Below are 12,029 nucleotides of genomic sequence, written 5' to 3'. Positions count from 1 at the left end.
GTGAGTTGCTTAATGTCCGATGTACTCAAAATCGTCCAGGGAATCAACTCTTACTTATTTTTTAAAGAAATGAATGGATGTTTAGGTAGTATTTTATGTAAGGAATATACTATTTATCTTTGTATCATGGTTTACCTGCAGTGTCACTATAACTGTTAACTTCTATCTGTAATATTCTTCAACTGAGGAAGAGGTGTGGCTATAAGCCGTACTCTAAATAAGTTAGAGAACATGTCTTAGGTCCCGCCTAAGCTGTTGGTAAATGGTGAAGTTTCTGAAACCTTCTCTATTTCAGTTAGAGTACGCTTGTCACGTGATATATATATATTGTACCAACGCTTAAAATGGAATGTTAACTTGTCAATTAAAATGAGTAGCCGATTGCGTTGTTCATATTGGCAGACAATGAGACAAAACAGAAAGCGTAGGGGCCACTCGAATAATGAGATTGTTCTCCCTACTCTAAAGCACGAGTGGAATGTTTGAACAACATTTAAAAACAGAAAACATTTAAATGGATCTACAAGTCCGATATCTATTCCAGTGTAGAGCAGTAATACGGTTATGACGTAATGTGTACCGCTATGCGCACACAATCACTTATATACGCCAATCATCCTTATGTAGAAATTGTGTTTGCCCGCAGATCTTGCAAGTTGGATATTGTACAGAAACTGTCCCGCATAGGTTGTTTTAAAATACACGGCAAGGAATAAGCCTGGAATATGGTAATTATTATTACTAGTAAACTTTTAACATGTTCAAATCGTTATGGTTGTTGTGATCGATTTAAATTTACACTAATCTAGATAATATAAAAACATACTTATTTATTGGCAGTATGCGGGGTACATCGATAAAACATGAACATTTTAATGTTTGGTGAAGTTTAGCTCAATATCGAAACGTAACTGTAAATTGATCGGCAACAATAGCCGTAACCATTTTGAATTGGTTCTTTAATTACTACTATTCTTGTCCTTTAAACTCAGTTTTAACAAAATTACTAGTTACAATGTACTTATGGCATTATTTAATACATGTATTTCTGACGATTCTTTATTTACTGCTTATTTCCGCTTTATACCCAATCGATATTTACTTATACTCTTTGCTGTCTGGTCATAACGTTAAGTGTATTACTTAGGAATAATTTTGTATAAGTTTTTAATATTATTTAACGATAAAAACTGAGTGAAATGTTTTTAATTGAGGTGTAAACGTCAAGAATTTTTAAGTACTTGCAACCCAATTTTATTGTTATAAGTGAACAAAATATAAAGAGCTTTTTTCTGTTTAATTTAGGGATATAGAAAATACGTTGGTTTAGTGACTTTCGTTACTCTTGCTTTTGTCCACTTCTCACAAGCAGGTAAGTTGGTTTACATGATCAAGTTGCCTAAACATAAGATAAAAAATCTTTATTTCTTTATTTTTCAGAGGTATCTAATGATATGTGTGTTAGTTGTTACAGTAATTCTATTAACGTTCTAACCTTAAAAGATAGTATTTAGTAATTGATTATTTGATAAGCGCTAGACTTTTGCTCATTGAAGAATAATCTCTAAACAAGGACGATGTAAAACTTGGCCGGAAAACACTTTACAAGATTATGTCGCAAAGTACAATCATTTTCATCATGGAAAAAATGTGTGAAAAGTCTACAAAATTAACCCAACAGCTATGTACCGCAATAATATAGCGGTTAGGTTTCAAGGCCTAAACTATGGGATCAGTATTGAACCTATAAGAGAGGTAATTTTAGTGATAAAAAGGTGCATACCTTAGACTGTAGCATGTATTTCCATTGTCCATCCACGAACAGGCTCAGATCGAATATTTTCATCTTTGTAAAGTTGGCCCGATAGTCTAGTGGTATTAAGCCCGGGGTTCGAATCTCGCTCTAGGCGCTGGAAATTTCTGAGATGCTCTTGTCTCCCACTTAGGGTACTGGTTCTCCCCAGGAAAGACAGCTTCGCGTGTATTGGTGCTACACGTCGGGGACAGTCTATTCGCAAAGCGCTTGGCTATGTCGGTCAGACAGGCCTGTATCTAACGGATTTGTATCTCTCTGTTCGGAATGACTTTTTTCCTTTGGACAGTTGGCACTGTGTCTATAGAGGATGAATGTTGCCTTGTATGAAAATCGCCTCTGAATGTGTTTGTCATGAAACGTGCTCTATGTAAATATGTCGTATTAGGCGACATGTGGAGTTTCCACTTTTGCTATTTTTGTCAGTTTAAGTTTACCCGTCAGCATAACATATCTACATACCAGATATCTTAACACAAGATATCTAAACACATTGAGGTGGTATTCTTTTAATGGTATGTCACGAAAAAAGCATATATTTGTTTAAATTGTTTCATAGGATTTAGACTTTCTTTACTTTCTGATGAATTCGATTTTCGTTTCATTTTTTTCTTTTTTACAAGAAATACATATGTACGAATAGGTATGACCTGTATTTGATGTGCTCATAGTACCCACTGTAGTGTATAGTACACACCATTAAAGACAGTCCATTAGATATGAATTTCAACAGGCTCATATTTTTGACCAGCGTCCTCATGCAACAGTCTTATTCAGACAATATTTTACTTCTATATATCAATAAAAAGAAGTTACTGTAAGTACATTTTCAGTAACATTACCTTGATCCAGACACCTCCGACTCCATTGGCAGCTTTCTTGCTGATGTAAGAGTGTTGAAGATAAAATTCAATTGATTAACTACTCCCTAACTTGAGTAATTGAGCGGACACATTTTTCCGTTTGAAGTAACGGCGACCTTGATGCCACAGTGAATACCAACTTTGGACTTACTCTAAACTACCTGTAGGTCATTTGATGACGCCATGTCGCCCGTCGACCGATCCAATGAGACAAATATGTGCTGACGAAGAGGATATAATAATAATAACACAAACAATTGACCTTCAAAGTCAGTCCGCCCGCTTAGCTCAGTAGGTAGAGCGTCGGTCTACGGATCGCGGGGTCGTGAGTTCGATCCTCGGGCGGGGCGTATGTTCTCCATGACTATTTGATAAACGACATTGTGTCTGAAATCATTAGTCCTCCACCTCTGATTTATATGGGGAAGTTGGCAGTTACTTGCGGAGAGCAGGTTTGCACTGGTACAGAATCCAGGAACACTGGTTAGGTTAACTGCCCGCCGTTACATGACTGAACTACTGTTGAAAAACAGCGTTAAACCCAAAACAAACAAACAAACAAACCTTCAGAGTCTGTATTAACTTTATAGTTTCCTCTCCGTTAATCGTTTCTTAGTAATTTTCGGCATGAGTATACTCTTATTTCATACCAGATCTATTGAAAGTATGTGTTGATACTGCTGCTTGTCACACTGGAGGCGATGCTAACTCCGTTTGTGCAAAGAAAGGAGAGACAGGAGGTGATGATAATGGAAACTGTATTTGTAATGGAACATATAAAGCAAATGTAGCAGGTGATGCTTGCATTGTAAAAGGTAAGAATGTAATTCAGCGCTATTCGTGAATAAAAAGTGTATACCTACTAAGCATTGGAATCACACACATTCAAAGTAAACTGAATTTCTGTTCAGACCGAGAAAGAAATGTAAAGTTCCCTGGAAACAAACGCTTAAATTTGTATAGATTTATTTTGGCATCAATATAACCTCGAACAAAGTTAAAAAATTGAACACGTTTTATCGTTTGTAATAAAACAGATGACAACAGTGAGTAAGCATTGGACCAATACATGAAATGGTAAGTTAGATTTCCCAAAAGCACAGCACAAGACCAGAACCTTACATCGCGAAGTGGGCCCGCTACAAATAGAACCTGTAGTGAAAGATAAAGCAGACGGGTTGCTTAAAAAAACAAAAGAAGTAAATTCTAATTATATTCAAGATGCAAAAATGTTAGTAAACAAATGGGTGGGTCTGTGTGGGCAAGACAGACTTATCAGTATTAAATTAATCGTACGCCTAAGTATTCATACCAAGCGTCCTAGATCTAAAGAGGTTCCCTTATTCATGATTATACACTTTTCTATTAAACACTGTCAAGTTTCAGAACATGTATATAAATTGGATCTTGCAAGTCAATGTCAGTTATATATGTAGCCTGATTTAAGCTGCGATGTTCTTGCAACAAGATATTTTGAAAAACGTTTAACATTATACATTTTGTATATGTAAAAAAGTAATAAAAAAGCAATCGACATTCGTGGTTTGCATTAATTTACAGTTTCTTACACTTTCTACACTTTCACAATTTTATTATAATACTTGTCTTGCGATTATCTTATTCCATATCAGCTCTATTACAAACATGCACAAACAATGCTGCTTGTCAAAATACACAGAGTGGGGGCGATGCTCATGCCGTTTGTGCCAAGGTCGGGGAAACAGGAGGTGATGCTGATGGAAACTGTATTTGTAATGGAACATATAAAGCAAATATAGCAGGTGATGCTTGCATTGCAAAAGGTAAGAATGTAATTCAGCGCTATTCGTGAATAAAAAGTGTATACCTACTAAGCATTGGAATCGCACACATTCAAAGTAAACTGAATTTCTGTTCAGACCGAGAAAGAAATGTAAAGTTCCCTGGAAACAAACGCTAAAATTTGTATAGATTTATTTTGGCATCAATATAACCTCGAACAAAGTTAAAAAATTGAACACGTTTTATCGTTTGTAATAAAACAAAGGACAACAGTGAGTAAGCATTGGACCAATACATGAAATGGTAAGTTAGATTTCCCAAAAGCACAGCACAAGACCAGAACCTTACATCGCGAAGTGGGTCCGCTACAAATAGAACCTGTAGTGGAAAGATAAAGCAGACGGTTGCTTAAAAAACGAAAGAAGTAAATTTTAATTATATTCAAGATGCAAAATGTTAGTAAACAAATGGGTGGGTCTGTGTGGGCAAGACAGACTTATCAGTATTAAATTAATCGTACGCCTAAGTATTCATACCAAGCGTCCTAGATCTTAAGAGGTTCTCTTATTCATGATTATACACTTTTCTATTAAACACTGTCAAGTTTCAGAACATGTATATAAATTGGATCTTGCAAGTCAATGTCAGTTATATATGTAGCCTGATTTAAGCTGCGATGTTCTTGAAACAAGATATTTGGAAAAACGTTAAACATTATACATTTTGTATATGTAAAAAAGTAATAAAAAAGCAATCGACATTCGTGGTTTGCATTAATTTACAGTTTCTTACACTTTCTATACTTTCACAATTTCTTATAATACCTGTCTTGCGATTATTTTATTTCATATCAGCTCTATTACAAACATGCGCAAACAATGCTGCTTGTCAAAATACACAGAGTGGAGGCGATGCTCATGCCGTTTGTGCCAAGGTCGGGGAAACAGGAGGTGATGCTGATGGAAACTGTATTTGTAATGGAACATATAAAGCAAATATAGCAGGTGATGCTTGCATTGCAAAAGGTAAGAATGTAATTCAGCGCTATTCGTGAATAAAAAGTGGATACCTACTAAGCATTGGAATCGCACACATTCAAAGTAAACTGAATTTCTGTTCAGACCGAGAAAGAAATGTAAAGTTCCCTGGAAACAAACGCTTAAATTTGTATAGATTTATTTTGGCATCAATATAACCTCGAACAAAGTTAAAAAATTGAACACGTTCTATCGTTTGTAGTAAAACAAATGACAACAGTAAGTAAGCATTAGACCAATACATGAAATGGTAAGTTAGATTTCCCAAAAGCACAGCACAAGACCAGAACCTTACATCGCGAATTGGGCCAGCTACAAATAGAACCTGTAGTGGAAAGATAAAGCAGACGGGTTGCTTAAAAAACAAAGGAAATAAATTCTAATTATATTCAAGATGCAAAAATGTTAGTAAACAAATGGGTGGGTCTGTGTGGGCAAGACAGACTTATCAGTATTAAATTAATCGTACGCCTAAGTATTCATACCAAGCATCCTAGATCTAAAGAGGTTTCCTTATTCATGATTATACACTTTTCTATTAAACACTGTCAAGTTTCAGAATATGTATATAAATTTGATCTTGCAAGTCAATGTCAGTTATAAATGTAGCCTGATTTAAGCTGCGATGTTCTTGAAACAAGATATTTGGAAAAACGTTAAACATTATACATTTTGTATATGTAAAAAAGTAATAAAAAAGCAATCGACATTCGTGGTTTGCATTAATTTACAGTTTCTTACACTTTCTACACTTTCACAATTTCTTATAATACCTGCCTTGCGATTATCTTATTCCATATCAGTTCTGTTACAAAAATGCGCAAACAATGCTGCTTGTCAAAATACACAGAGTGGGGGCGATGCTCATGCCGTATGTGCCAAGGAAGGGGAAACAGGAGGTGATCCTGATGGAAACTGTATTTGCAATGGAACATATAAAGAAAAAGCTAACGCATGCGTTGTGAAGGGTAAGGGACATAATTGCTGATAAATATATAATCAAGCTTATGTATTTCGGATGCACGTAATACATTTTTTACTTGCCACGTGATAATAAGTATGTTTAATTATAGTTGCAGTGTTACCTGCAGAGGTAATGTTTATTTCCGTGCGATATATTATGAGTGGAACGTGTATCTGATTTATATTTCTTTGGCAAGTTTAACTTTAACTCAGTGTTGTTATATTTTCTGGTCCTTCGGGATTATTTATTTCAACTCATTTAGATTTGAAAATTGAATACTGCTTTATCAGTCCAGTGGCTAGTCTAAGTGCTAGGGGGGTGGGCAGTGTTGCATTTTCCATTACTGCTCATGAACAGACTCAATCAAACCGAGTCTGCAGTTGTCACTGTTTGCCTTGTTCTCGGTGCTTCCGGGGGATCTACTTTCCAGATTTTGTTTATTATCTTTTGTGGAAGAGTATTCAGAATTAGACTTGATTAATCTCTTCAACAGTAGATGACTCTCTTGCTGTCAATATCGTTTCAAATCATGTCATATGGATATAGTACAAATTGTACTACGTATAGTACAAATTGATTTCTTGTTTTATTTAACTGTAACGGTTAATTGGTCTCATGTATAGGATATATAATAATCTCTATTTTTCACACCATGTACATTTTCTTTATTTCTTCCAAGCGCTTTATGTTTCCGATATACTTTGGTAAGGTCACGAATACTTAATAAGCAAAAGTTCTTCAACGTGTGTAATCGGTAATTGTTCGACTGATGACACATATTATACGGATATTTTGGAATGTCTTAATGACAAATCAGTTTTAGATAAAAAAATCAGGACTTTTATGAGAGAGATCTAGAACAATTGTGATAATGAGGAAAATTAGAATGGATAACTTATTTACAACTGATTATTTTCAAACCTCTACAATAATACTTATCATTTACTATTACTCTTTGATAAAACGCATTTGTTGTTGTTTTCAGCTGTTTCAGAACTTGACTGCAAGCCTGCAGATACTGACAGTACAACCGGTGGGACAGCTGTATGCAAAGCCGTGGATGCTCATGCGAATTGTCCAGCCGGTACAAGCAAATGTGCCTGTAATAATGGATATAAACAGGATACAACAAATGTCAATACTTGTGTCAAAGGTTCATTTTGAAATATCTTTATTGACGAGTGTGTATAAGATGTTCAGTTCTGTTGACTTATTATTACACCCCTTGATGTTTCGAAATAAGTTGCACACAATTTTGGGTCATAGAAGAGTGCACACACTGCATTCCTACATTCTTAGCTTAGAAAATGGGTAGATCTACGGAACGTAGGGATTCGATCTCTGGCTGAGATGATGTTCTTTATAATGATAAAGAAGACTTTCTGTCGGAATCTATTGTCACTAATCTCTAATTCGTGCAGAGCAGTTTGTAGGCACTTGTACATACAACTGAAATGATACTAAACCAAATATCTTACCTTCGTATTGCTAACACAGCTCTATGCAAACAGAATGATCTTGCAGTGACAATATGTCTCGGCTTCGTGTGGAAATGGTCACTGACAACCATCTGTAGCTTCAAAACTTACCAACTTGCGGCGGTTGGTTGTCAGGCCGTGCCAGAGATAATATCTATAGAGACACTTTGGGTTTCCCTGAACATAAAAGGACAGAATCCGTCATATTACCTTATTGTTCGCTATGTATACGTTCACAAAAATGACGGTTTAAAAGAAACAAATGCAATTTCTTCTGAGCCTTATAGGTAACAGAATATGTATACACTCTGACATTACTAAGAAGAATAATCTCCAGGGTATTCAGGAATGAATTATCGTTAGAATTTAATGAGTACAATATAGTCAAATATAAAAATAGGTTTGAAATTAAAGCCTTGAAATAAGTTACATATCTAGAAATAAATAATAACGGGGAACACCGGGGGATACATAATTTAGATAATAGATTTTACAGGGTCTAATAAATATCTTAAGCATTTGTCAGAACCTTTGTTTTCTCTTAGAGAAATTAAATGTTTAATTATGTACTGACAATAATGGCCAGTTGATAAGCGACTATCCTGGAAATATTTACACACTTCAGAGATATAAAACATATTTATTTGTGGAAAAAAGGAATGGAACTTCTGGAAAGGGCTCATAGTCCATTGAATATCTTCTTAAAATCTAATATTTTTAATTATAAAAACAAATGAAGAATAAAAAGTCTAATACTTACATATTAATGAAATTGCAAGAGCAGTGTTTATTTATTTTAATATTAATGAAATGTACAGGATATCAATGCGTACATGACAGGATCTTGTCTGATTAATTTTGGCTGTACTGCACAATGTCAGTGTTTTTCAAAATAAGATATAAGATGCACATATTCTGAAAAAAAATGTTTATAAGAAGAAAGAATATACTTTATTATAGTCTTCAATTAAAAAGAAGGCAACCTATGAGTATAACGTAAGCAATAAATTGACAGTATACGAAGTTATATTGATTTGTTTCCAAAATCAAAGTTTTAATATGCAATTCATTTCATTGTCTAAATATTTTCAAAATTGTTTGCAGTTCTTGGTGGCACGTGCAGTGGATCTTCTAGTTGCACTGGCGCAGACAATTCAGAATGTTCCGCGACCTCTTCAAAGTGTGTATGTGTAACAAATTACATTGAAGACTCTAGTATTTGCAAGAAAGGTAAATTGATATTCTAATAAAAAAATCAATCAGCACTGTGCTAGTTACTTAATGAGCATTTAATTATTTCTCTTTCATTATGTAAAATGGTATGAAAATGATTATTTCATTTTGATCATACACTTGTTGCTCTTTTAGTTAGAATCTGTAGAAATGATAGTGTATAGTTAGAATACGTCCATTCTGCCATTTTTATCAGAAACGCTTATATCGCAGTTGGTATTCACTACGTTATTAAAACGGTTACAATATACGTTGTATTGAGTATTTATCATTAAGAATGACTATCATTATTGTAAATTATTGTAAATTTTATATACTGTGACATTCAGATAAGCTTGTTTTAATCTGGCATGCACTGATCGATTACCCACTTTAAGACCTTTGTATTTACATTTTTACAACACTGAAACGATTGTACAATGAACGATACCAGATAAAAATGATTGTTTTTAAGATAGATTAATAATATTTGTCATGTGTTTACGAATCAGATAGAAATATCCGTCCAGAGGGCACCTGCGCATTGGGCGGTAACGAGGCTCGCCCATGCGCAGATGGCCGAGGGGCAGATATTTTTATCTGATATGTAAAACATGACTGATATTTTTTCTTACGTATAGTATACATATAAGTTTTTTTATTCCGACGGATTATTTTTCTTGCATATCGTATTTAAAAGAAATAAAAGAAGTAAAGCAAAATGAAATAGCATTCTTTCTTATAGTAGAGTATGAGTTTGTACACAAAGCGCGGGAAATTAACGTCTGTAAACAGCACAATAACAAAGTTCCACTTAAGTTTTATCGTTTGAGGTGTAGCGGTATGTTCTTACCATAAAATAACGTATTTTAAATCGAGAAATATACTATAGGGAACGGAGACAAACTATCAAGGTACATGAATTTTTTCGTATTTTACATAAACAATATATAATCAGTGCACAAATCGCTAGTTGTTATTAACAGCACGAGAGTCATCTGGCACGGGGGTGCCATATGGGTTTTGCCTGCATGGGTAAAATCACCGGAAACGCCAGTCTGGTGTGCAAGAATTATTATTCATGGCTTTGCGGATTGAACCTCTCTTTTGAATCCAATTCCAATTTATCTTATTGCTCTTTACATACTTGTTTAAACGTGTAATATATAAGGAAAGATACGATTAGCTTTGTTAGAAATGAATTGTATACGTAATAAATACAATTTTAAATTCGATTAGTTCGAGAACGAACAGAAGTTACTGAACGAGTTTAATAATGATCGAATAATATCAATTTTTAACTTGTTCGATTAATTCATTATTTACATTTCTAGTTTGATTTCCTCTGTATTTAGTTGACGTAACTGCACAAACAAAAGCACACATTACGGTATCTAACTATTTCCTATACGCCTTGTAAAGAAAAAAACCTTTATATGGCTAGAACGGATAATACATTTCCAATATTGTCTACATGTGACCATACAGATATTTATATTATAATATTTTTGAATACGGCGCTAATCCCGGTTGTACATTACACACACACATATATATATTAATTCATGAAAAAGACCAAGGTACGATTGGAAATATTTAAAAGAGGGTTTTAAGTAAATAGCCTAATCCTTTTGAGCTTGTATATTTGATATATTCCTAAACCGACTGAAGAAATTATCATCAGGAGGGTTACAAACAATATGGCGTCATTTGACGTCGTCAATAGAAACAAGGGACGTCACTCTTAAATAAATGACGTCTAATTTACTAACGAATAAAATGACCTGACTTCGTTGTAAAACGTCTCTGTGAGGTATGATTTTTATGTGGCTCTATTTTGTGAAGGTTTAAGCAATCTTTGTTTTTCCTTGAAATATAAAACAGTTTTTGAAAACATTTGATATACAAACATTCCATTCCAAACAGCACTTGGGCAAACATGTACAAAAGCCGAAGAATGCGTGACGAATGCTGATTGTGCTACAACGTGCAAATGCTCATCCGGATACATTAACACAGGAGGACTTTGTGGTAAATTTCTTATAGTTGATATCCATTTATTTTTAGATAATAATGAACAGTTACTTTTAATCATTTATGTGCTTTTAAAGCTTACCTACAATTCCTTACATATTTGTACTGTGAAATGAAGCCAAACTATCTCCTTTTTATACAAGTTGCAATGACATGGATAAATTATTTCATTCGTCCACTGGTTCCTAATTTTAACAACAGCCTGTCGATGTCTCTTTCTGAGTAATCTTTCAACAAAAGACAATTCTGACACTGACACTGATTCCTATACTTTTTTCCGTTGCAGCTCTTCCATCGTCTGCTTCTTCGGTCTGGATGACAACCCGTGTGGTGGTGTCTTCTCCGCTGATATATGTTCTTAGATTGATATATTAGTTGTCATAGGCATGTAAAATCAACACAATTATGTTCCTTTAAGTATTAGATTGAACACCGACATTACTACACAATACGATTAACAACACATAATTCTTTTGTGCTAAATGACACAAAATGATAATTTTAATTCATTTTTAAAACATAAATAAATGCATATAATTATCTCTGTCAAAATATATTCAGTGATTAGTTAATTCTTATATTTTAGGTTGCAACAGTGGAAAAAGGAAGACTAACTGACTTAAAGACGATTTCTGAAGTTAACTTTTTTTCTTGAATTTCTGGGGTTTTACTTGTTTGTAGATCTTAAACAATTAATTCCAAACAACCAATATAGGTTTGGTTACTAGTTTCATTCTAAATTTATAGCATGTTCTAAGCTTTTAAAGGTGATTAATCAGATTTTGGTCAACTAATGGATTTGTTCAAAGTGTAATCAACTGATCATTTACACTTATTCATTTTCACTGAGTTCTTAAATCATGTCAG

General features: G+C 34.1%; 1 protein-coding gene across 1 annotated transcript; it reads left to right on the top strand.

Moving 5' to 3' along the window:
* Positions 1-608: 608 nt before the first annotated feature.
* LOC128553676 (cell death abnormality protein 1-like) lies at positions 609-11,547 on the top strand. Its single transcript, XM_053534853.1, has 10 exons — positions 609-728; positions 1,306-1,372; positions 3,330-3,491; positions 4,308-4,478; positions 5,292-5,462; positions 6,278-6,442; positions 7,424-7,591; positions 9,021-9,146; positions 11,055-11,159; positions 11,449-11,547. The coding sequence occupies exons 1-10, from the start codon at positions 726-728 to the stop codon at positions 11,535-11,537; spliced, it is 1,227 nt and encodes a 408-aa protein (XP_053390828.1). The 5' UTR covers positions 609-725; the 3' UTR covers positions 11,538-11,547.
* The last annotated feature ends 482 nt before the right edge of the window (positions 11,548-12,029 follow it).

Source organism: Mercenaria mercenaria, unplaced genomic scaffold (genome assembly GCF_021730395.1).
Source record: "Mercenaria mercenaria strain notata unplaced genomic scaffold, MADL_Memer_1 contig_4174, whole genome shotgun sequence".
NCBI lineage: Eukaryota > Metazoa > Mollusca > Bivalvia > Venerida > Veneridae > Mercenaria > Mercenaria mercenaria.
This window is presented reverse-complemented; position numbering and strand designations above follow the sequence as displayed.

Excerpts from the sequence above, each read along its gene's own strand:
- LOC128553676 (XM_053534853.1), top strand. Across the intron at positions 7,592-9,020 it reads TGTCAATACTTGTGTCAAAG|TTCTTGGTGGCACGTGCAGT; the intron begins GTTCATTTTGAA and ends AATTGTTTGCAG. Across the intron at positions 9,147-11,054 it reads CTCTAGTATTTGCAAGAAAG|CACTTGGGCAAACATGTACA; the intron begins GTAAATTGATAT and ends CATTCCAAACAG.